At 32.1% G+C, this 26,821-nt stretch overlaps 3 protein-coding genes across 3 annotated transcripts; 1 reads left to right on the top strand and 2 right to left on the bottom strand.

Annotated features, from left to right (window-relative positions):
• Nucleotides 1-1,509: 1,509 nt before the first annotated feature.
• Nucleotides 1,510-7,930, bottom strand: LOC114187486 (oligopeptide transporter 4-like). The gene is made up of 6 exons (XM_028075747.2): nucleotides 7,404-7,930; nucleotides 7,223-7,320; nucleotides 3,534-4,094; nucleotides 3,020-3,272; nucleotides 2,352-2,534; nucleotides 1,510-2,228 (listed from the first exon to the last, which is right to left on the bottom strand). Exons 1-6 carry the CDS (start codon nucleotides 7,896-7,898, stop codon nucleotides 1,614-1,616), a joined length of 2,205 nt encoding a protein of 734 aa, XP_027931548.2. The 5' UTR covers nucleotides 7,899-7,930; the 3' UTR covers nucleotides 1,510-1,613.
• A 1,679-nt stretch (nucleotides 7,931-9,609) lies between these two features.
• LOC114188161 (oligopeptide transporter 4) lies at nucleotides 9,610-15,536 on the bottom strand. Its single transcript, XM_028076712.2, has 6 exons — nucleotides 14,792-15,536; nucleotides 13,972-14,069; nucleotides 11,985-12,548; nucleotides 11,248-11,500; nucleotides 10,580-10,762; nucleotides 9,610-10,475 (listed from the first exon to the last, which is right to left on the bottom strand). Exons 1-6 carry the CDS (start codon nucleotides 15,299-15,301, stop codon nucleotides 9,861-9,863), a joined length of 2,223 nt encoding a protein of 740 aa, XP_027932513.2. The 5' UTR covers nucleotides 15,302-15,536; the 3' UTR covers nucleotides 9,610-9,860.
• Nucleotides 15,537-21,197: 5,661 nt separating this feature from the next.
• On the top strand, nucleotides 21,198-26,712 carry LOC114188037 (Magnesium transporter CorA-like family protein). The gene is made up of 5 exons (XM_028076523.2): nucleotides 21,198-21,490; nucleotides 21,600-22,727; nucleotides 24,104-24,183; nucleotides 24,772-25,036; nucleotides 25,893-26,712. The coding sequence occupies exons 2-5, from the start codon at nucleotides 21,938-21,940 to the stop codon at nucleotides 26,159-26,161; spliced, it is 1,404 nt and encodes a 467-aa protein (XP_027932324.1). The 5' UTR covers nucleotides 21,198-21,490; nucleotides 21,600-21,937; the 3' UTR covers nucleotides 26,162-26,712.
• The last annotated feature ends 109 nt before the right edge of the window (nucleotides 26,713-26,821 follow it).

The raw sequence follows: 26,821 nt of genomic DNA, 5'->3' as shown, positions 1-26,821 counted from the left end.
TAACGATTAAAAATATATGAAAAATATTAAATGGGTTAACTTATTAACTATTGAAACAAAAATGTCAAATGAAATTGATTTTAACAATCCTATAAATATTTTTGCATCAAAACAGCTCGGAAAAAAATTGAGAATATATATATATATATATATATATAATTGAATAGAGAATAGTCGACGACAAATTCTATTTCTTGGCTAGAATTAATTATTAAGAAACTAAATAGATGCAAGGATGGTTATCTAAAATATAATATGAAATTTTGTAATATGACTATGTCTCATTTTGTCATGTTTTGGAACTTTTCTACTTTAAGCTCTAAATTTTATTTTTCATTTTTCACTTTTATTGTAAAGGTAATATAATTGTTCGTATTTGTGTTTGTAGAGATGATATTGTTAGGATCAATCATTGTTTGTAGAGGTAATATTGTTAGGATCATCATTATATATGAGATATTGTTTGTTTTGTAGTTTATAGTTTCGTCATTAAAAAGGTGCATAAGAAGGTTGAAGAAAGGAAGAATATTTAAAGTATGATTGACCTCGACTCTCAAATGATTTGAAACTACTGGGTGTACTGGAACAAGCCACCTAGTTGAGGGCTAAGGGGGCTTTCATATCCACATATGATACAAATGTTCCGATCTCAAGTCTGATGAGGTAGCATTGCAATGGTCAGTCTTTGCATCCCATGTATTGTATGTCATGTCTCATTTTGTCATGTTCTTGAGTTTTTCTTCTTTAGCTTTAAAGCTCTAAATTTGATTTTCAATTTGGTCTTTCCACTTTTATCTTAAAAGTAATATAATTATTTCCATCCAAGTCTGATTAGGTAGCAACGCTAAGGTCAACCATGAGGAATTGTTTGGTTTGAAGACTGGAGCTTTGTTACGATTTTGTCCTTAAAAAGTACTTCAGGGTTGAAAAAGGAAAGAGCATTTAAAGTGTCGTTGGCTTCGACTCCTAAGTGATTTGAAACTATTGGGTGTCTAGATCAAGTCACCTAGTCGAGGGCTAAGGAAATTCTCATTCTACATAAGATGTCAATGTTCTCATCCCAATTCTATGATGTAACCTTGCTAGAGTCGATCAACGCATCCAAAATATTGTCAGTTTTAGAGTCTGGAACTCTGTCACGATTTTGTCTTTAAAAGACTTATCAGAAGGTTAAAGGAGAAAAGATTGTTTCAAACATTTTTAATCTCCATTGCTAAGTGATTTTGGACTATTAGGTATACCGAAACAATAATCAATATTTTTTTTATTTATAAGAAAAAATAAATTACGAATGACAAAAAGGCATATGTAAAATAAATAAATGTAAGAAATTATTGGATATCAAAACATCTTAAATCATAAAATAGAACTTTCAAAATTGAAAAAAGTGGTACAACTTTTGTAATACTCAAAATTAGTAACCATTTCTGACACTATACACCACACTGAGAAAGCACACCCATATTCAATGACAAGTGCTATAAACCATGCAACGCTATCTATTTACTTGAAAAATAGTGGTCCTTTATCTTTTACATTTTCCATATGCTACAAACAAGTGTTTTTCATGCGTGGTATTGTAATAAAAGCCTTAAGAGGCACAAAACCTATCACTACTTTACGGGGCAACCATCAACGATTACGCCTTTTGCAGTTGGGCAAGCTGCGAGTGGACAATGTTCACCATCATTTCCCCACCAATTTAGACTTTTGTTTTCCAAACCCAATGAAAAGTATATTAAGACGGTCATAAAAGCAACCCCGCTGTCAAGTGCTGCTGACAGAACATAGTTGTACCTCTGCCACCACTTCTTTCTGTAACGGAAGATAAAGAAGTTGAAAATTGTCCCAACCAATATCCATGCATTGTAGTTCAATGGTGTTGCTGGTGGCATCGTCGCAGTTGCTCCCAGGAGAACTGGGAGATTGATCAGTGGAATCCATGACTGTTTTGGAAATGCTTTGTGCAATACCCAAACAATTATGGGTCCCAATGCACCTCCAAGAAAAAACCAATTCAATGCACTGTAGTTTCCTAGAGAACCGAAGATTCGCTTTGGTCCCACAAGGCCCCAAATAACTGATGCATCAAAGAATACACGGTCATCAGGGCATGTCCAGGGACTATCTGCTGGAAGGAGATCGTCATGACATATGTTCTTTATGGAATTCAGCAACCACCATGCTACCCAGATGTTGATGGTTCCAGCCAACACTGTACCTATGAACTATGCATTTATACATATATGTGTGAATAAATGTAGTGCACAGAAACTACAGAATAAATGCAATATCTTTGTCAGCATTTATACGAGGTGAATTGTTGTTGTGCGCGCGCTTTAAGAACGTACCTGAACTAAGAACATTGATCTTGGAGGGATTTTCATGTACTGCCCAAGTTTGAAATCACTGAGGAACGAGACAGCCTGGGCCATGCTTATGTAACCAAAGGTTTTGAAGCATACATTTGCAATCGGTCTTCCCGGGTAAATGAGACCAAAGACATACTCACTGATGACATTCAATCCTGGTGTCTGAACAGATAACAAAGAGGGCGATAGTTCAAACTTTAAATTTTGTGGTCCCATGAACTACGAACCTAGTTTAAAAGGCTAGGAAAGCTCTCGAGCTAAAATTAAATACAAGACGTAAACGCTCTATTTTCATCTTATCTCACATTGTTCAAAAATTCCCAAGTAACCATTGAGAATTACTACCTGAAAAGATGAAGTTTCTAACTCCATGTCAAAAAGGAATTCTTTATGTTTATCAAATTGAGATCGTATATATTCATATCATTTTGTGGGTAAACATTAGAAATAAAATATATCATACTTATGGAAAAGCTCAAGCCTTTTAGCATGGTTAGTATTTGAAACAATATTAAAATTCCTATGATGAATTGGCTTGAAGCTCGATCTATACCTTGTGTGGTCTTTCAAGGCATGTTTAATTTATGCACGACTACACATGTGCTATCATATAATGGGGGGCGGGGGCAAATGTTACACTCTCTAACCTGGTTTGTGGTGGCAGTGATGATGCTAATAGGGAGGGTAAATCCGAAAGCTAGGGCTGCAGCAAAGAGAAGTCCCCACCATGGCATTTGAACCTGGTCATTGAGAAAGATGCATAGTGCGAGAGAAACCACAAGGGTCACAACTAGCAATAAATAAAACCACCAGGAAGGTATGTCTTTGTATCTTTTCATCAATTTTGCGTGAATATCTTCTTCCCCGTTGGAAGAAGCACGATAGCGCTCCATAATCTCTCTGCATATTTAGTTATAGATCAGTATATATATATATATTTCGTTCAATAATATACCAGGTAGTCTAAATACAAATTGTTGTCACAATGTTTGATTTTGAGCTTCAGCTGTTTCATGAATTGTTCTCAAATGTTAGACATTTTGGTTTGGACAATATGTAACTGTAAAGGCCATGACATGAATGTTCTTTACTATCATCGGATATAGGTTAATACAGTATGAAATTAGGCGTCAGGGCAAAAGAATTTGAGAGGCATTTTACCTTCCATAGAAGCAGAACACATGTGTGAGGGTGGATGCTATGGTGGCAAATCCAAATCCATAAGTGAGGGCGAAAAACACACTGAGATGAATTCTACCTTGCTTTTCATACTCTGCAACATTCAACTCAAAATGATTGTCTACAATAGCAGGTATGTTGTACCTCTGACCTTGTGCTGTAAACAAGTGTGAGGAGAAAATGGGAAACCTATTGGCATTGTAGACATTGAGTCCCCAGTATGCTATAGGAATAACAACATACACCATGAATGCATAGCCCACAAAAACATTGACAATGGCAAAGAAGGGTGATATAAGAGGGCTGGACAAGAATGATGACAGAGCAGCCCAATCAAGTGTGAGGGCTCCAACTCCAAGGCCCCTCATGCCTGACCCTATTTGTTGAGCTGTTACTGACTTGGAGAATATCCAACACACCCATGAGATATTTGTGAGCGTTGTGAACAAGTATCCAGGGATGACGTACCACGATGAACTGCACAATAGTGCATAGAAGAAAAACTTTGTTCTTGCTCTGTTGTCATTCGTTTCATGCATCGCTCTGCATGACAACAATATGTATAAGTATGTCATGATCAAGGGAAAACGTGACTCTTTATACTACTAATCCATCCACCCATAGAAAATTCAAGGTAAGTCGAAATGATCCACAATCGATCTGAAATGACAACACCAAACATGTTTCAACTCAAGTGACACTCACACCACTTTCACTTGCTCGCTTTTAAAATTTTAAAGAAATTATTTAAAAAGAAATAAAAAAGAAATAAAAAAAAACAAAGACCGACACATTGGCACTTTGTTAACTGCGTTAGTCATCTCTATATGGAGAATCTAATTAAAACATTTTTTCAAAAATTAGGATGTTATGGATATTTTTTTAAACCGAGTACTTGACACACTTTTATCAAAGGGATACTATTCGAGTAATTAAATCTGAATTAAAAAGATAATTTTCAATTTTTTTTAATTGGAATAAACTATTTGATCCACCATGATAAACTAAAATATATTTTTAATTAATGAAAGTAAAAAAGGAATTTGAACGGTTGAAAAATTCGTAAGTTTTAGAATTTATATTTTTTATACCGGGGTTATGGTCATAGAAAAATCATATATATATATATATATATATATATATATATATATATATGTATATATATATATATATATTTTAAGAGGTTATAAGCATTTATTTTTATATAACGTAAAATTTTCTCAACATGGAATTTTGAATCACATTTAAATTATTTTTAAAATTTCAGTTATATTTTTTATTTTTAAGTTTGTCTTACGAACTTTTAAACTACCTTGTACTATAAAAAAATGCACTGTTTCAAAATAAATAAATAAATATTTTATAATAATATATAATCACAATATGAGAGACTAAACATAATATTAGATATAAGAATTAAAAACGATGACATAGTACATAGAAAAAGTTGAGGAACGATTTGATAAAAATAAATTATTAAAAAAATTTATCGGAAAGACTAAAATAAAAATTTGTCCCAAACAAATTATATATATTTATCATATTATAATCCACTATAAGAATATGGTTGTCCGTAATTATTTAATAAAGATTTCTAATTATATATACCAAAATCATTACAAATTCAAACTAGGATGGTGAAATATTAATTGAGAGAATAAAAACAAAAAATTTAAAAAATCAAGGCACTAAAACATCGTGTTTATGCGAAAATCAAATTCAATTTATCTCTACCAATTTGGTGCATGTTCAAATGAGATACAGATGCATTTCGTAAAGTTACTGATTGACATCATATGTGTAATTTATAATGATATTTTGTTCTTCTTTCTCACTTCGTTGTTATGTATTTTTATTATTAAACAAGAATGTCTATCTGATTATGTTTAATTATCAACATATTATTTTTCTTTTGTAAATTTAGTTATTCGTGAGTAAGATACCAACCGACATACATGCTTAATTAGCAAAACATGGATTTGCATTTTTAAAAATTTTAAAAGTTAATTTCATTTATTATTAAATAAAACAACGAAAATTTTATAAAAACATTTTTTGAAAAAATAAATAAAAATTGAGTTCAACGATTAAAATTAACCGTTATATGTAGATATGCCTAAAGATATTTTAAAAAAAAATCCTAATTATATATATTGATATAAATATGATTAAAGATTATGAAAAACCAAAATCTTTCAAAGATATTTTAATTTATCTTTTTTCATTTGATGTAAAAGAAATTAAAAAAATTAAAATTAAAATGAAATCCTTTCAAGAAAATCGTTGGTTAAGTGATTTATATATGTAGATAAAATAATTTAGTGTAATTTTGAAAACCAAATAATTGTACACACTAAATAAAATGATTTTCGTAAAAAAAATGTTATAGATAACACCATCAATTTAGTAACTAATATTTCTTCTCTATTTTTGTAGGGTTAAATATGTTTTTGGTCCCTTAACTTTCAGTGAATTTTGGAATTAGTCCATTTTGAAACTTTGAACCAATTTAATCCTTCATCTTTTGAAATACGTGGATTTAATCATTTTAATCAAATTTTGTTAAGTTTATTTGACATTTCAAGCGCGTTTCACAATAGTATTTGACTTAACACTAAAGCAAAAATGTGTCAAACAGTATAAACAACTCAAATACAATCCTAAAATGCGTACGAAACATCAAATAAACCTACCAAAATTTGATTAAAAGGACTAAATTCACGTATTCCGAAAGATGAAGGACTAAATTGGTCCAAAGTTTCAAAATGGACTAATTCCAAGATTCATTGAAAGTTAAGGGACCAAAAACATATTTAACCCATTTTTTTATCACCTAGGAGTTTGTTTTTCATTTTGTAAGTCTAATAAAAATGCTGAATACTATTAAAATAAATATTAAACTTAATTTTATGAAATTTATAATTAATTTCATATTGATTACTAACATAAAAAACGGGTCAATTATATTTGACTTTTTAGGTAAAAATAAGCTCAAATAGATTACGAACCTGCGCCATCAGTTCTATCCTACCGTTGATTAGGGTTTACTTGACCCATAGTCATTGACTTCGCTTATACTTTGTAAGTCTTTCTATATCGCTGGTTGGAAAATTATACTTTAACCACCTTCTACTTCTCATTATAATTCACTATAATAATATAATAATATATTAATATTAAAATTTAAAAAATATATACATAATTGTTAATATGTTGATTATCGAGAGGTAATTTTTTTTCTGGCAAATTGATATGTTAATTCTTGGACCACCAGATTCCTTTTTAACTTTACAAATTTAAATCTTTTTGTCTTTTAAAATTTTCATTTATTTTAAATATAGTTTTCTCTTACTATAGGAGTTTTTTTTATTTTCTTTTTATTTAATGAAAATTAATAATTATTTATTTTAAATTGTTCACTCTATAGATAAAAGCAGCAGTGAATAAGAAAAAATAATTTGCATATTAGTAATGTTAAAGAGTTCATATTACTATTTAAAAAATATTATTAGTTTTATAATTGTTGTTTAAAGAAAAGTCGATGATAATTTTAGATCGGTTTATAGTGTAAAAAAGTGTATTTACTGACATTAAACTATTAAATAATTGGGAAGATATAAAATATGTCTTGATTGAAAAATAATAGTTGTAAATAATTTTGATTGACTTACCGGAAAAGTGATACTTGAACGAGGGTGCTGGGCCACCACATATGGGCTGGTTCAACCACGTACTTCCTCAGTATCCCAGCCCACCCGTATCCTAGCACCTGCACACTCATCTTATTACGTGAGTCAGCGAGCGAGCGAGTGAGTGAGTGAGTGAACGAGTGGTGATGTTTCACTTCTAAACCTGTGTAGTAACGATGAGAAGCCAAGAGGCGAAAAAAGAGATGCTGCGTCCGTAAAAGACTTTGATAATGTTAACGATGCCAACCGCGTACGGAGACCCGGTCCCGAAAGCGCTTCCGGCATTGGCGAACATGGTAATGAGCACGTGCTCCTTCACGTTAAACGGACCCGGGTTGAAGGAGAAGGTCCTGGGCCCGAACCCACGGATTGTGAACTTGGTCTTGGGTAGAACCACGGCCATGATGTGCGCGACGGGAAGGACAGCGACCTGAACGGAAATCTGAGTTATGATAAGAGGCTCGGTGCGGTAGGCGAAGAACTGGTTGAGAAAGGAGAGGAGGGAGCAAGAGAGGAGACCCAGGAACCACATACGGAAGGTCCATATCGGTTGGGTCGGGTCGTCAGTGTTGGGTACCGTGAGACGAACCTGCTCAACGGGAGACACCTCGTCTTCGTCCTCTTCCCTAGTGGTTGGGTTCTCTGTGTCGAACCACATGTTGTGGTGTGGTGTCAGAGACGATAGGTTTGTATGCTTGAGGTTTCAGAAAGTTTGAAAATGTTGTTTTTGTTCGGTTAATTAGATTTGGAAAGTGTAATAAGGAAAGAGTCGAGTTTTTTCTCGTAGTTGACCACATCATCCATGGTCGCAGACTAGTCTTCCAAGTCTCACAAGATCTATCCATGCACACACACATTTCACATTTGGAGGAAGACTAAGAAGTAAGAGTAAAGATGGGTTTGAAAGAATCGTTTTCCATCTCATTATCGCTTAACCTTGTGTTCAGACTAAAGGATTTTAACAATTAAAATAATTAATTTTTATGAAATAATTGAAATATTTTAAATTTCATTTTTTTATTAAACAAATTAATTTTTACTTTAAGTTGATTTAACATGGTTCAATTTTTAATTTGGTATGATATATCTTGATTTTTGGTTTAGTCGATCTTATATCCACTTGACTTCAACTTTCAGTTTGATCAGTCTTATTTAATCTTTGGTATAGAAGGACTCGACTTAATTTTTTATCTGGATTGGCCCGGTGCAACCTTCGGTCAAGTCCGACCTAGCTCAACCTTTGACTCGGCTTGGGTCGGACCAAAGACTGAGCCGACTCAACCTTCAACTCGACCCGTGCTAGTTCAACCTTTAGCCCGACTTTCGACCCAATTCGTGTCGGTCCAACTCAACCTTGTGTTCGGCCTGAATTGATCTTTTGGACCTATTGACTTTTTTTTTTCTAACCAATGCCTAATTCCAAAATTTGAGTGTTTTCAGTTTTCTTATTTTTTTAATGAATTTCAAATAGGGGTGACAAAATAGGTTGGGCCCAACGGGCCAGCCCATCAGCCGTGTTAAAAGGGATGGATTGGGTTGAAGATTTCAACTTGTCAATACGTTTTGACCCATCTCGTCTAGTCTGGTAACTTGACGGGTCAAAGTACGAGTCAGCACATCCTAACTCGTTTGTCCAATTAAAAATATTAATTAAAAAAGTTAATAATTTCTTTGTAGAATTTTATAAAAAATTTAAAATGCAAAAGGTATAAAATTCAAAAAGTCAAATTTAAATTCAAATTCAAATTAAATAATCATTTGTTGAATTTATTAGTTATTTAAATTAAAGTTAATAATTAGAAAAAATAAGTTACTTATTACTAAATTTTTTAGTTTTGAAAAAAAGAAGTTAGTATTACATGTTTAGTAAACAAAGAGTAAGATGAATCAAGTTAATTGATTTGAATTAAATTTGACAAATGTAATTTACAGAGTTAAAAATTTATATAATTTTTCTAACTTATTACAAAAAAAATTACATAAATTATTTTAACCAAATAAATATATATTTATCAAAATTAATTTTTAAAAAACAACCATTATTACAATATTTTATTATGATAAATTTTTTATTATCATAATTAAAATATATTTAAATTATCTTATTTATTATTACCATTTTTTAAACTTTTTATTCTCAATTAATTCATAAATATTAAATTAAATATATTTTTAAATTTTATATTCAAACGAGTTTGTAAACAATTATAATTTTTTAATGAAATTAATTATTATAAATAAATATATAAATCTATGAAATTAGGATAAAAAATTGTTAAAAATTCGTTCCTAAAAAATATAATTCCAACCGCAAACAATCTACAAAATTAGAAAAAGAAAAAGAGAATTTACTCTAACGTAAGTTATACTTGCAAAATAGAGAAAGTGGGACCATTGTGAATCATGTAATATTCAAAATTACTAACCATTTCTGTCACTAGTTATACACCACACTGAGAAAGCACACCCATATTCAATGACAGGTGCTGTAAACAATGCAACGCTATCTATTTACTTGAAAATAGTGGTCTTTTATTTTTTACATTTTCCATATGCTACAAACAAGTGTTTTTCATGCGTGGTAATGTAATGAAAGCCTTAAGAGGCACAAAACCTATCACTACTTTACGGGGCAACCATCAACGATTACGCCTTTTGCAGTTGGGCAAGCTGCGAGTGGACAATGTTCACCATCATTTCCCCACCAATTTAGACTTTTGTTTTCCAAACCCAATGAAAAGTATAGTAAGACAGTCATAAAAGCAACCCCGCTGTCAAGTGCTGCTGACAGAACATAGTTGTACCTCTGCCACCACTTCTTTCTGTAACGGAAGATAAAGAAGTTGAAAATTGTCCCAACCAAAATCCATGCATTGTAGTTCAATGGTGTTGCTGGTGGCATCATCGCAGTTGCTCCCAGGAGAACTGGGAGATTGATCAGTGGAATCCATGACTGTTTTGGAAATGCTTTGTGCAATACCCAAACAATTATGGGTCCCAATGCACCTCCAAGGAAAAACCAATTCAGTGCACTGTAGTTTCCTAGAGAACCAAAGATTCGCTTTGGTCCCACAAGACCCCAAATAACTGATGCATCAAAGAATACACGGTCACCTGGGCATGTCCAGGGACTTTCTGGTGGAAGGAGCTCGTCATGACATATGTTCTTTATGGAGTTCAGCAACCACCATGCTACCCCAATGTTGATGGTTCCAGCCAGCATTGTGCCTATGAACTATGCATGCGTACATACATGTGTGAATAAATTTAGTGCACAGAAACTACTGAATAAATGCAATTCAAGGTGAATTGTTGTGTGTGCGCGCTTTAAGAACGTACCTGAACTAAGAACATTGATCTTGGAGGGATTTTCATGTAGTGCCCAAGTTTGAAATCGCTGAGGAAAGAGACAGCCTGGGCCATGCTTATGTAACCAAAGGTTTTGAAGCATACATTTGCAATTGGTCTTCCCGGGTAAATGAGACCAAAGACATACTCAGTGATGATATTCAATCCTGGTGTCTGAACAGATAACAAAGAGGGCGATAGTTAAAACTTTAAATTTTGTGGTCCCATGAACTACGAACCTAGTTTAAAAGGCTAGGAAAGCTCTCAAGCTAAAATTAAATACAAGACGTAAACGCTCTATTTCATCTTATCTCACATTGTTCTTAAATTCCGAAGTAACCATTGAGAACGCCTTTTAAGCATTACTGTATCTAGTTTTGTCACGAGACACATGAAAAGATGAAGTTTCTAACTCATGTCAATTCAGAAAGGAATTTTTATCTATATGAAATTGAAATGTGTATATATTCATATCATTTCGTTGGTAAACATTAGAAATAAACTATATCATATATGCATGGAAAAGCTCAAGCTTTTAGTACAGTTAGTATTTGAAACAACATTAGAATTCCTATGATGAATTGGCTTGTAGCTCGATCTATACCATCCGTGGTGTTTCAAGTCAAGTTTAATTTGAAACAAAAGTTGTAGTCTCTAACCTGGTTTGTGGTGGCAGTGATGATGCTAATAGGGAGGGTAAATCCGAAAGCTAACGCTGCAGCAAAGAGAAGTCCCCACCATGGCATTTGAACCTGGTCATTGAGAAAGATGCATAGTGCGAGAGAAACCACAAGGGTCACAACCAGCAATAAATAAAACCACCAGGAAGGTATGTCTTTGTATCTTTTCATCAATTTTGTGTGAATATCTTCTTTCCCCTTGGAAGAAGCACGATAGCGCTCCATAATCTCCCTGCATGTTTGGTTATACGATATTTGTTTAACTATATACCTCATAGTCTAAAAAGAAATAAATTGTTGTCGTAATGTTTCATGGCGTTACATGTTAAGACATCGAAGATGAACTTCAAGAAAATTGTGGAAAACATAATATGGTTTTAACCTGAGTTAACACAACTTTTCAAGTTATCCTGTAAAGCATACAATTTATTAAGCTCCAGCTTGTATAAGTATATTGTCTAATCAAGTGTTCTGAGAATAATTCCTCAAATGTAAGACATGTATTGCTTTGCACAACATGCAACCATAGAGTGTACATTACGTTAAATCACATTAAAAAAATTTACAACCTGAGCAATTTAGAATTTAAAACATTCTACTCTATGTTTATTCCAGAATTTCAAATGCAATAACATCAGTCTTCTTTACTATCATCTGATATAGGTTAATGCAGTAAGAAATTAAGCATCAGGGCAAAATAATTTGAGAGGCATTACCTTCCATAGAAGCAGAACACATGTGTGAGGGTGGATGCTATGGTGGCAAATCCAAATCCATAAGTGAGGGCGAAAAACACACTGAGATGAATTCTACCTTGCTTTTCATACTCTGCAACATTCAACTCAAAATGATTGTCTACAATAGCAGGTATGTTGTACCTTTGACCTTGTGCTGTAAACAAGTGTGAGGAGAAAATGGGAAACCTATTGGCATTGTAGACATTGAGGCCCCAATATGCTATAGGAGTAACAACATAAACTACTAATGCATAGCCCACAAAAACATTGGCAATGGCAAAGAAGGGTGATATAAGAGGGCTGAACAAGAATGATGCCACAGCAGTCCAATCAAGTGTGAGGGCTCCAACTCCGAGCCCCCTCATGCCTGATCCTATCTGCTGAGCTGTAACTGACTTGGAGAATATCCAACACAACCATGAGATATTTGTGAGCGTTGTGAACAAGTATCCAGGGACCACGTACCACAAAAAACTGCACACTAGTGCAATAAAGAAAAACTTTGCCCGTGAAAGTCCTCCTTCATCTTTCTCATGCAATGCTCTGCATATCAACAATTCATTTATGTAAGTATAGTGGTTTGTTAGTACATCAATACAGACTCTGCACACTAATGTGATTGCATGTGAAACTTTAATTGCTTCGCACATGTTTCCCTTGTTACATACTTAATTTCTCGGTGTTCATTTTAATGTTGTTACCTCACAACAGTACTACACAGCTCATAAAGCTAGAGATGTACGAGTCTCATGTCCTACTTCCTTTAAGGTGTGTAGAAAACCATCCTAAACATCCACACAAGGAGAAATTAACGTTATGGTTGAAGACTTTGTGATTCCGGCGAAACATCATTTAAGACGTTTAAAAGAGTTATAAAGTTTTGATTGCATGTCATTAACAATTGGTCAAAACAAAATAGTCTGTATCATAGAATAATGTTTCCCATATATGGGTTGTCATTATCATAATATCAGAATCCAAGTCAAGTAAAATAGTGATGATAAAAAATCTTGTATCTATCGGTAGTCCATATCAGAATCCAAGTCAAGTAAAATAAAGATGACAAAAAAGCTTGTAAGTATATTAATGGGTCAATTATATCTTACTTTTTAAAAATATAAATTCAAAATTGATTGCGAAATTAGCACGACGGTCACATGCTGCTGCTTCTTAGTGTCGACCGTAGCCATTTTCTCCATGTCTCATTCGTAGTTCGTAAGTCGTTTGCGCATAGCTGTTGATGCTTAATTGTGATCGATTTCAGGACCACATGTTTAAACAATATAAAAGGTGAGATTAAATGCTTGATATTAACGTTATTTCAGTGAACTGTGAGGTAGTTCTAAAGTCAACTGTGATATAGTTAGACAAGAATCTTTGAAACCAGCTGGCCCAGCGCAGTGTCTTCGTTTGAACAAAAAATACAAAGTCTTCTTTTATGTCTCGCCCTCACTTTACGCCTTCTAGGAAAATCAATGAAGATTTGACTTCACTATTTCTATACACAAATAATGAATTTCCCCACCCTCTTGTACTTTATCCTCATTCAAATAGCTTTTTTTGTGAATGCACTTTATCTAAATTCAAGTTAGGTTCATTTATGGGGTAACCTTACATTTAGAGAGGTTTTAATAAACTCTCCCTTTTGTTTAAATCTATCCACCTCTATAAATATTTACTGCGAGGGCGAAAAGAACGTGTGCATTTTACAAAACATTCTACCACCAAGTGTTATGTGCATCATTGAATTTTGAAGAAATATAAATTAAAAGTTTAAAAGAATTTTTTTCACTACTCAGAGAAATTATAATACAATAGTATAGACATTTAGAAATTTTTATCAAATTTTAACTTAATAATTAATACACCTACAAAATATGTAATAATCATATGAAAAGAAGAATGCTTGTAAAAATGATAAAAAAATTAAAGAAAAAAAAAAGCAATAAGGAAGAACTTAACATACCGGAAAAGTGAAACTTGGACGAGGGTACTGGGCCACCACATATGGGCCGGTTCCACCACGTATTTCCTCAATAATCCGGCCCATCCATATCCAAGCACCTGCAGACGCGCCGTCAATTAAAGGCCAATTATTTTTTATTTTCTCAACATTTTTCACAATTTTAGTCATCTACAAAAATCGATCAAATACTTTCCATGTAATGATAACATAGTCATTAAAAATTTAATTAAACTAAGTATTCAATGAGTTTTCCTAGTTGTACAGAAACTTCAGTAATTACGATAAATTATATTAAACTCCAAATTAGAAAATTAGATATAAGTTACTTTACACAACATGATAATTATAAAAAACATAAATATTCTCTTACATACAGGAAACTCTGGAAATTTATTGTTATCATTAACTTGAAGGACTATAATAAATTGCACTATTGATTCAAAAAAAAAAATAAAAAAGAGTTTATTATACGAAAATTTTAACTCGATATTTCAAGTGTAATATTCTTTTTCTACATAATATTACTTTATTTATTAACAAAATCTAAAGTTTGAATCAAATGATTCAACTGGGGTCAAGAGGAAAAAAAATAATATACGCCGAATAAAATTTAGAAAATTTAGAAAAGAGACGCAAAAGGATTGATTAAAATAATGACATGAAATTGGCAAATCATTACACCATCGTGAAAAGGACCGGTGGAGAAGAGGAATCCTTAGATAATTAATATGTGATTTTATAGTAATAGGAGAATAGTTTAAGGATAATTAAAGTAATTAAAAATAATTAGTAGGTGAATGAAGTGGTGGTTGTCACTAACCTGTGTAGTAATGATGAGAAGCCAAGAAGCAAAAAAGGAGATGCTCCGTCCGTAAAAAGCTTTGATAATGTTGACGATACCAACCGCGTAGGGCGACCCGGATCCGAAAGCGCTTCCGGCGTTGGCGAATATGGTAATGAGGACGTGCTCCTTCATGTTAAACGGGCCCGGGTTGAAGGAGAATTTCTTGGACCCGAACCCGGGAAGAGTGAACTTGGTTTCGGGTAGAACTGCGGCCATGAAGTGGCCGATAGGGAGTGTGGCGACTTGAATGGTGATTTGAGTAATGATGAGAGGCTCCGTACGGTAGGCGAAGAACTGGTTGAGGAAGGAGAGGAGGGAGCAGGAGAGGAGACCCAGGAACCACATCCGGAAGGTCCATACGGGTCGGGTCGGATCGTCTGTGTTGGTGACCGTGAGACGAACCTCTTCGATTGGAGAAACGTCGTCGTCTTCTTCGTCTGGCACTTGGTCCGTGACCGGCTTCTCTGGGTCAGAAACGGTGGTCATGGTTAGAGAGAGTGGGTTTTGGATGATGCCAAAAAATTATTAGTGGTTTCTGTTACGTTGGATTTTGAAGATATAGAAGAAAAAGGATTTGGATTTCCACGTTCCAACTCCTTCTGTGGGGTTGGTCCCTTTTTTTCCAATCACCACTGTGCCTTCACACTTTGAATGAGATCACATTCTTCATTCTACTCAATATGCAACACACTCCTTCCACAAAACTATTAAATAATTTTTTTAAAAAAAATGTTTTAATTAAGACTCACATATTTATATTGAACAGTGCTTATCGTGAAATATTATCTTTTGTATAAACCTAAAAGGAATGAACAATTTATTAGCTTTTGTATCTTTTGGGATTGTGTGCTACTTGTTTCTCACTTTATCGGCGAAATAGGTTATTTTTTGGGTAAGATTATGGCAAGTGGCTTTATGCAGATCCGCGGTCAGCACATGTAAACGCATGATTCCTTTACGCTGTTTCACCAAAAGTTTCTTTCCAGAGAAGTTGCCTTTTCAGAATATCTCACGGGTTTTTATATTTCAAAAATTTGTTTCAAGTTGAGATTTACTAGTGTTAGATACATTTTTTATCTTCCTTTCAAGTTGATATTTTTTTAAAAACGGTAAATCGAGTCTTATCTTTTGAAAATATATTTTAATCAAGTCTTTATTAGTAAAAAATTATTAATACTATTAAAAGTGTTGATGTTTATATTTAAATTTAGTGATAAAAGTCATGAATTAAATTAACGATTTTAGTATTTTTTATCTTAAAGGGACATGATTAAGACGTTTTTTCAAAAGTTGAGAACACATTATTAAAAATGGATACCAAATTGACACATTTAAATCAAAGTGGATATCATCCAACTAATTAAACCTACAAAAATATTAATGTACATAAAAAATAGTGATAAACATCTTATGTACGTTTAAAACGTATATATGAAGGAACAATAAATTTATAGAATATGCGACATAATTAAAAAGAAAGTAAAATCATATTTCTATCATGGCTCTTGTTAATATTAATTTTTTTTTTCAATGTTTTGATATTTAATATTTGATGAATATGTTAGTGTAATATTAAGCTCTTAAATTATGAGCATGGCATGTACATAATAATCAGATATTTGTAATATGATAACAAGTAATATTATGAAAATTAAATATATGAAAATTTTTAATTCAAAATATTAAGATAATATCATGAATAAATTCATATATTCATTAAATGTTGAATTTAAAAACGTTAAAAAAATTGGAGTTGCCAATTTAGACTTTACATGTGTATAAAAAGACTTCATGTCAATACCACTTGATTCGCGTGCACATACTGTCTAAGGAATATAAATTCGGTGTGGAATTGAATTATTTGCATCAAGACGAACCGTTTATGCCACTATAATTAAAATAATAATTCTTAGACACTTAACTAGAAACGTACAAACAAAATATATAAATACAAATAACAAATAATAATTCCAAATATATTTTCAATATTTAAGTTGCTTTCGTCATTGATACAAATATATGTGTTTTCTCCTACTTTTAAATTATATCTCAAATATATTTTACTGTAATGTATACTCAGTAATATAAAAAAATGCACAGACAAAAACAATACGTGGGAAGCACTGGTTTCAACAGGTTAGACTAAAGAGAACATTTAAAAATTCTGGAAAATGATTAAGAAAAACAAATAGAGATCCTTCATCCCATACTATTTATAATCAGACAATTAATTTCTTAATCAGTAGTTTTAAGACACTGAATAATAAGACTATAATATATGGATAATGATATGATTTTATCGGTTGAAAAATACAGATATTAAAACCACTTTATCAAAAAGAAAATAAAAAGTCAACTCAATAATTGTTTCTCTCCCTCATTAATTGGAACTTTACCATAAGTTAAGATAACTTAATATTGGATTTATAGTAAACAAACTGGATTTTATTGTGGTTGTTATTAGATTAAGTGTTGCTTTTTACTTGTAAATCTTCAATAGCTATGTCAAGTCATATATATATATATATTTTTTTACAAAATCTTCATGGAAAAGAAATAAGATATTTAGATTCTTCTACAAAAACTCTCGAAATATCTAAAATGATAAAACAAATGTTATATTTTAAATTATCTTTCATATTAATAAAATAATGGAAGTCCTACAAATTTTTACTTAGAAACCTAAATTAGAACAACAAAAATAAGATTCTATATCTCATATGAAGTGCCTACCAAAAAATAATTCTAAGATCTAAAAATAATATATTACGCTAAGAGTGCTCTTAGGATCAACTAAGTAATAGATACAAACATATATAAAAATAGTAACCCTTACCATATTTATCAAAGACATTGACAAATATACACTAGTTTTGAAAGAAAAACAAAAATACATAGTTAAAAGTAACTATAATATGGAAAAATAAAATAATGACCTCATTGGATAGTAAAAAATATTTTTTATTATATTTTATTTTTCATTTTCGTAAGGAAAAAATGATAATGAAATTATAAATATGTTCAGGTTAAATGAAAATAGTTTGAAATTCTTATTCATATTGTGTACGAAAATAATGGTTTGTGATATAAAAAAGGTTCAATTAAGGTATCAACGGGGTGAGTAGGGTACAAGTAGTAGTTTTCTATACATTATTCGTTGGATAAATATATGTCTTCTATCCATTTTCATATTTGTGCAGGTATCCGTTACGTGGATACTCGCATATTTTTTTAATATCCACAGATATCCATAGTATTTACGGGTATTTACAACAACAAAAATTAACAATATATTTTAATCATAAACTCAAATAAAATAAAATACATAATATTTATAAATTTTAAACAAAGTTCAAATAATTTATTTAAATAGTGTTGAATGACAATTTAAGAGAAATCAAGATTTTTTAAAATTATTTGATAAAATATAACCCATTTAAAATCAATGTATTAGTATTTTAATCACATTTTTTTATTTTTAAGTTAAATTAGAATATATTGATTACAAATATGTACAAATATAGATATTATAATATTCATACTCACTCTATTAATATGTGATATAAAAAATAATTATACCTGCGAATATCATTTATGATATAATTTTTTATCCGTTACATGTTTTTATCCGTGAATAAACACATGTACCATTTTTCTTTTTACCTCCCTTAACAAAGACAAAAGGCACAAAGTGATTATATTCCATGGCAATGTCATTATTTGAAACGAAGATGCTATAGATATAGGTATCACAACTTTGTTTCTTTATATTGTTTAGCAAATCAGTCTATACCAACACTCTTAATTTATTTTCACCTTTTCCTTATTCAAGCAATCCATTCCCTGATACAGACAAAGTCTAAGTTCTGAAGTATCACTCAATTGACTCAAATAAATAAATAAATAAATAATTACCCTCACGAAATTCGAAAATTAAAAATAATAAGTTAATTATGCAGCTGATATATTACACAAAAGATATGTCTTTTATAAAAAACAGTGTATATAAATTATATAAGATATTTTATTTACTGGAGAATATTTGCCAAGTCAACCACTTGAATTTTCCGAAATTAACATTACCCGGCGACATTTGTTTTATTTGATAAGTGATTAATATTATATGCCCGTAAAATTATTTAAAAATTTAAGGGCTTGTTTACTTTATTATTTAAAATGATTTTTAATTAAAATGTATATTTTTCAAATATGATTAAATAAGACTTGACAAATTTTAAAGTGATTTTAATACTGTTCTCGTAAATCGTCATAGAATGATAGTTGAAAACACTGATGCAAGCGTGATTTATGGTTAGATTTTGACGGCTGAATTTTGATTGACATCAATTTCAATCATGGTTTTTTTAGTGGAATTTTATTAGATGCGTATAAGAAATTGTATTTATGATGCTGACCCTCCAATGGTCCTTTGCACTATCTAAATTTGGGAAAATTGGGAATCATTCACATTTTGAATGACTATTTTTTCCAATGAAAACCACTTTCAAATAATTTATTGTATTCAATAGTGTTAGAAAACCTTCTTTAGTAACAAAATTGTATATTAAAAACTATTAATTGAAGAAAAAAAAATACATATTGCACTCATTAAAAAAATTGAAAAAACTTAAAAAAGTTAATTGACAACTTTTTTCTAACCCAAATTTGAAATTCTCTTAAAAAGTATTATTAATGTAGTAAAATAGCATTAAAGAGACAACGAAAAAAAATCATTTTTAATTGCTACAAATAAACGAGAAAATATACCGAAAGAAATATTAAATTATCAGTGAACTCACTTGTAATTCACCAACATTAATATATAAAAGTCAAGAGACAATGTTACTCGTATAATATTTCAGTATTGTTTCTTGTCCACTTTTTACTATTATTGTTTATATATCGTGATTGGCATAAATTTTAAATATTTATTATAATAGTTAATAGACGATGCTAATTTTCTATTGGATGATCAATTGAATTTACATATTAAGTGCATTTTTTTTAACTAATATTACAAGAGATATCACCTATTGCATGAGTAATGTAATACAATTTATTTTAAAGTAAGTTTGATCAGATAAAAAATATATTATTGAAAAAGGTAGAAATAATATAAACGGAAAAAGAAGTTATTAATACCAATATCTTTAACTGTTTTTATGAAAAATTGTTATACTGATCAATACTATATTTCATAAAAAAGAAAGTATTATAACTTTGGAATTGTGCAATCCACCAGACTTTCAAAGTAAAACATTTTCCATATTAAATAATCTGAAAGTAAAGCAAAAACTTAAGAATTGTATAATATGGAGAGGAAAAAAGATAAGTTGAAAATATTGGGATTTATGTGGTGCGTAAAGTAAATACGGTGGTGCGAAATAAAATCTCCTTAAATAACAAAAACATACGCCGTGAACTTGGTACTGTGGCCCATAAGAAGACTATTGCACAGCTCAAGGCCCAAATAATACCAACACTCTTTTTTCTTTATTAGCCCAATTAAAGGTTGTGGCCTGCATTGACCCACCAATTTGGCATTTCGGCAACAATAATGTTTAAAGTTTGAATTTATTAATTATATTATCGTTATTATTTTACAAATTATGAGGAAATCTTACATAAATAAGTTAAATAAAATTTTGTGAGGGTATAACTTCAATTTATGTAAAAATTTTAACTATACATTTAATTCTTTAATTTTCAAAATTATTTTTTCTATTATATATTATCTAATTGTTACAGAAAAATGTCACATGTCTATTCGTTGTAATCGTGTCAATCACTACTTAACGTAAAATAATAGTAAAAAAAACATTTAATAATAAGTGTCCTTATATTAAGTTACAAGTGTTAATCAGTTATTAACATATGATATTAACAACGAAGTTCAATATAAGCACTGACATATGTAATTATATGTTAATTATGGATATATATATATATATATATATATATATATATATATATATTTATTTATTTAAATTGAATGATATATTTTATTTATAGAAATCAAAATTAAAAAATTTGAAAATTTTTGAAAACTAAAAGTAGATTTAAATCTGAATAAAAATAAAACGAAGGGATAAGTTATTATTTATCAAATACTCAACAATTTATTGCTACCATATTAATATACGAAATTCGAGTTTAATTTCACTGAGTGGAATCATATGTTAGTAAATACTTGTTTGTTAAAAAATTTTAAAAACGTAATTTGATGTAATAAAATAAAATGGTTTGTAAATAAGGGACGAGACAATGACTTGTGTCCCTAGGCGAATTCGGATAAACTAATGTTTAACATATTATACTAAAATAAGGTATAAACTATAAAAAACTAATCTTGCGTTTGCACAAATTTTCAATTTTAAAAAGAATGCCAAATCTGGGAGTTCATAACTGCTACCGAAGACAGATAAGAATTGAATTTTTATAGTAAAAGGGAAGTTTCCAAGAACCTCAACTATTCTACATTTCAATTCATATTCTGGTACTAGTTAATTAGTTTATGGTTTTCAAATCCCATCTGTCGTTACCAAGAAAAGGGATAAATAATTCCCTTAACCCTTTGAACTTTTCAATACTGAGTCGCTTTCGCTTTAGCCAGTTTCAACGTTTGAGGCTTTTGGAAATTCATTCGTTAGTTTCATAATCTGGGCATTCAACGAGGTAATGCATTTCTTCTCCAGTGTATTTTTATTTTTATTTTTTTCTTTTGATTTGGTTGTGTTACTTTGCTGAATTGACTAGAATCTGAAAGTTTGCAAATTTGGTTCAGGGTTTGGTTCGTAGTGAGCTTGGTGGGTTTTGTTTGAAGATTATTGCGAACCGACCTATTGGGGGTTGTTGGATGTTTTGTATACAATTGTAGGTGTACCTTACTTCCAACCAATTTGGATTTGTATCAATTAATTGGATTGCGTTGTATCTGTTGACTTTGGTTTCGACGCATCCATCGCTTGTAGGTTGTTCTAAAGGACGTGAGATTTGAAGTGTCATGTTTATGAGATAGGAAAATTGAGTCTGTAAGTTGGGGGGTTCTGGATCAAGTTGTTTAGTACCTATCATTTTTTGTTCATTTGTTGGGAGGGTATTCAGGGTAGCTGCAGAAGGTTCATGGAACTAGCTCAGCATAGAGTTATGGAGAATGGGTTGGGCGAGGACAGTGAAACTTCTGCACGGGTTCCTCTCAGGGATCGCCGTGTCTACCCTGGTTATCCTGCAGGCTTGGTTAGGAAGAGAGCTTATATATTTGATGGCACCGGGAACTTTTATAACAAGGATTGGGATCTAGCAGACATTTTCCAGAAAGAAGAGAAGGATCTGGGGTCAGGGGAAGGTAGAGGGAAGGAGTTTTCTTGGTACCATGTGGAATTACCAAAAGGAAATCAGAAGTTGTCACAATCTGCAGAAGATTTGATTGGTGTTTTCTGCCCCCCATTGAAACTCCAAGACATTCTTGCACTTGTTAGTAACGGACCCTTTTGTGCACATGTAGATGGGGCACTTGTCTTCCGTGTTAATTCGCCTGGTCCTCCCTCCAGTGACTTCACATTTAGGATTGCTGCTAGAGTTACTGAACATTCAGTAATTACCGTGTCCTTGGGACGTGTTCCCAGGTTAGGCTTCTCACGCGTGGGTGAATCTCTTCTATCAGAGATTCCTAGTCTTGAAAGTTCCTCTTCTTTAACAGGTCAGCAGGAGGAAAGAGGGGGGATAGTGATAAAAGAGCATGTTCTTGAATTCTTATTGACTATGAATCACTCTGAGGAAGCTGACAACCCTGTGCCCAGATCTGTCTCAAATCTTGTAGTTCACATAATTGACACACATGTAGATCAGCTTCAAGATCTTGTGACTAAGCTTGAGATGGAGTTGGACTCTGTGGAGCTGGACTTGGATAAAGGTAATTTTTATGATACCCTCCTCAGCCTCGCCCTCCCTGATTGTTCTCAAACTTTCAGTACCCTTCAGAGTTCCAGTTACAAATTTGGGCTATTCTTGAATCCTGAAAGAATCCCTCAGTTTTTAACTGACTCGAAAAAGATGCTGATGTGAATTTAGACATATTCTGTGGCAATTCTAGTATAGAAGGGTCAAAATTTGTCCAACAGATGACATTTTGAAGTGTCTGATGATTAATTTGTTTGATATTTTTACCTCTGATTTCATTCAACAAAATTGTCGATGACATTAAGTGAATATAACCCAAAATTCTTTGTTAGTTTTTAGACAATGAAATTGGAAACACAAATTCAAGTTGTTATAATTGTGCATGAGAAAAGATGAAAGAGACCAAGTTGCCAAATAAAAGCGCTACCCCAAGGCCTCTTTCTGATTGTTTTTCTTTTCATGTCTGTTAACTGAATTAAATGATTTCGTTATCTAGTATCTTAATGATGCTTCTCCTTGGAAAGGTTTTATATGGTGCACCACTAGTCTTTTCATTGTTGGCTTGTTCATTCTTGCATTGATCTCAATGGATTATTAATCTAACGGAAAACTTACTAACTAATTATCAGGTAAAGAGAAATGTAAACAACACACTTTTTATTTTTGGGTAAAGTCCATGTAGTACCAGTACCCACTACATTGGGATTGGGGATGTATCTCAATGGATTATTAATCTGATGGAGCACATTACTAACTATTTATCAGGGAAAGAGAAATGAATAACAAACTTTTTATTTTTGTGTGAAATCCATGTATTTCACCAAGTTTTGTGTGGAGTTCAAAAGATTTGCTTCATATTTTTTCTCAGTATTTAGGCATACATTTAGTTAATGGTAATATGATTACTGATTTTTTCAAAACCTATGTGTGTGTGTGTGTGTGTGTCCATACATTTCAAGGCTCACTTAATATATTTTGACTCCAAAATATGGCATTGCCATCCTTGCACACATCCATCCTTGTGCCTCCTTTTGTTAAAGTGTTGTGTTTGAGGTCATCATATGCTCGGCAAATTATTTGTATCTTTAAATGTTTTGCCCATTATTATGCAATGGGGAGGACGCCACGTGGATACCTTTTAGAGCATAGTGTTTGACAGGAAGTGACTGTTTTTTTATGGACATTAAGTTGTTAATTGTTTACTCCACCGTTCCCTGCCCAAGAGGTGAAAATAGGGAAGTAATTTCTTGTGTAGCTGGTTATATTAAACTTAAATTTCTGCTTCCAACATGTTTTTTGGAAGTTTCTTCTAGACAACTTCCTCGATGTGCTATACTTTGAAATGGTTTTATAGAATTGAGTAAGGAACAATTATTCTGCTTATTGTAGGTGGTTATGCTCTGAAGAAACAAATGCTAGATGACAGAAGATTCCCCAAACTGCATATTAATTTGCAGCGTCTCTTGCAGGTGATTCTTCACTCATCTGTTCATTGCCTCTTGTAGAAAGCATCAAGCTATAAATAAATCTTATTTAAACCCATTCTATTAGTGGATCATGAATAATTAAACATCTTAGTTTTTGTGATCCAGACATAAGAGTTGTGATTTCATCGTCATATCATAGTATATTCAATGCCATCAGGATAGAATAAGGGTGTCTTTTGAATTCGCAAAAGCAGATAGATCTGGAAGAGGGGAGGTATAAAAAAATAGTTACGTCTTTCATTCTGCATGGAGGAAAATAGGGTGTTCATCTTCCCTTTGCCACAATTCTAACTCCTTACTTAAATTTACTTTCAGAATGAAAAATAGCAAGGGTTTATGTAACCATAATTGCTACTGGAAAATGATTCTGCTTTATTGTATTAGGGGGGAAAATGAAGAAGGAAAAAGCAGATTGTCAGCATATGTAATAAATTACATCAATGAATACTGTTACCATGATTGGAATGACTTGACTGTCTCCATCTGATATGTTCTCATATTTATCGAATCAAATTTTATTTGTATGAACTAAACTTCCTTTTGGTTTTGTTTTTATTAAATTCCATTCAGGTGATTGCCCATGGAGAGCAAGTATATCTCCGAGTCAAAGAAAAATGCTCTTCAAAAAAATGGTTTGCCACTGATGACTTTAACTCCCTTGAAGAACTAATTGGAAGGTTAAGGAGGATGAAGGAGAATGTAGGGTTTATAGTAAATCGTGTCACAGCAATTCAGGCCGGTTTAGACAGCTGGCAATCGGAGCAAATAAACAGGAAGCTGTATTATCTCTCTTTCCTTTCAATCATATTCCTCCCTTTGTCGATAGTAACAGGAGGTTAGAGCATCTCAACCCAGTTCCTTTCTTTTTCTTGTCTCTTTACATGTGTTTGGAAAAGCCTAAATCTCATATCTATCACCAAAATATTGTATATAAGAAGGGACAATTTTCACCATATAAACTGGTTTTGTAAGGTTGACTTGATATAGACCTAAAATAGTATCAGAGTCTTCTCTATAACCATTAAAAGGGTCACTCACCATGTTATCCATGTACCTAACCCTTTATAACCCTTTATTGGACACTATTGTGAGAGAAAAATTCAAATCTTACTTTGACGGTAGATAATGCCAAAAAGTATATAAGTGCAGATAATGTTTCACCTTGCAAGGATTCAGTTAGAGTTAGACTTCCTTTTTGAGAATGTTGTAAGTTGGTCCCGCCATCATGCAAAACTTAATTTTTCACTTCACTACGAAACAAACACTTCTCTCTAACCTCACATCTTAATCCGACATTTTAAGCAACCTTTCTCCTTTACGATTACACATCACTTTTTACTTGTTTATAGAAGTACACAATCATGGTCCATAGTCCACAACAAATTGCATGCTTAGATTCATTCAGTTTTAATAAAAACCCGCATCCATTTTGCCTTTGATGGAAAAGCTAATTAATCAGTTTGGATGTGAATTTTTGCTTGTAAACATGAAACCAAACAGGTTAAAAGATTTTTGCACTGATCTTTACTGGTGTATCACTGAAACTTCATAAGCACTCCGTCCAATGATGGTCCATTCTTATTAACCACTGATGCTTAATCGGAATATATTTGTTATGAACTTTTTGTTATCAATGTCCCACGACCATTCCGTACTGGTTTGATTTTGTTATTCTTGAACTGTGATTGCAGTCTTTGGCATGAATGTTGGAGGAGTTCCATGGACAGGTCAAAATGCCCCAGAGCTAAAAGATGGTTTTCGCAATGTCATCTTACTCTGCGTTGCAATGCTATTTCTTGTACTGCTCTGTTTCATTTTCCCGGCCCTTTATACTCGTATAGCTGCTGCATGGCGAAATAAGAGGGCTCTGAGTAGAAACTGGTCAGTGAACAAGAAACCATCGATGAGGAGATCATTGAGAATGGGAGATCAAGACAGAGGGGGCTATCTGCGGATTTAATGGTTCATGCTATCTACGAAAGAACAACATTTATGTCGATCAGTACTCACTTCTGTTTTCCCAGAATGCCTCGCTTGAAAGCAATTTTATCAGCTGCTTTTCAAGGACACATACATAAGAAACGTAATAAACTGACAATTGTTGTCGGTAAAACAATCATCTGAAGTCTAAATGAAATTCTCATGAGGCACGGACTTCTCTGAGGTTGTGTAAAATGGAGATTGTGATTAAAGCAAGGTATGTTGCATATTCTTTCATTGTTCCCCTCCCCCACGTGTAGAAGAGGATGTGTGGGTCTATTACTTTCTGTCATGACTACATTTCAAACTTGTACAGTGTAATTTTCTTTTTGGTTAGCGGCACAGTTTTTAATTTTTATTAATTGTCACTGATAGATCATGCAGAACCATGCCAAGTTGCTTCCCCGGGGTTGTAATTACTATTCTTCTGCTCTTCACAATAAATTTGTATTTTTTTTCACCAGAAACAATCAAACAATTGTTCCTGTATCGATTTTCTTGGATCGGAAGTTCTTTATCCCCTTTTTCTTATTTTGTCTGATGAATTTGGCTCACAAAAACTTGATATGATGGATAAATGGTTTTCCAAGTGAACAATATAATAACTCGAGTTTGAAGAAAAGAAAAGGTTGAGTGTTTA

The sequence above is a fragment of the Vigna unguiculata genome, chromosome 6 (assembly GCF_037176805.1).
Source record: "Vigna unguiculata cultivar grain cowpea cultivar isolate G323 ecotype 2 chromosome 6, ASM3717680v1, whole genome shotgun sequence".
Classification (NCBI taxonomy): Eukaryota; Viridiplantae; Streptophyta; class Magnoliopsida; order Fabales; family Fabaceae; genus Vigna; species Vigna unguiculata.
Note: the sequence above shows the minus strand (reverse complement) of the source record. Positions and strands in the feature narration are given on the sequence as shown.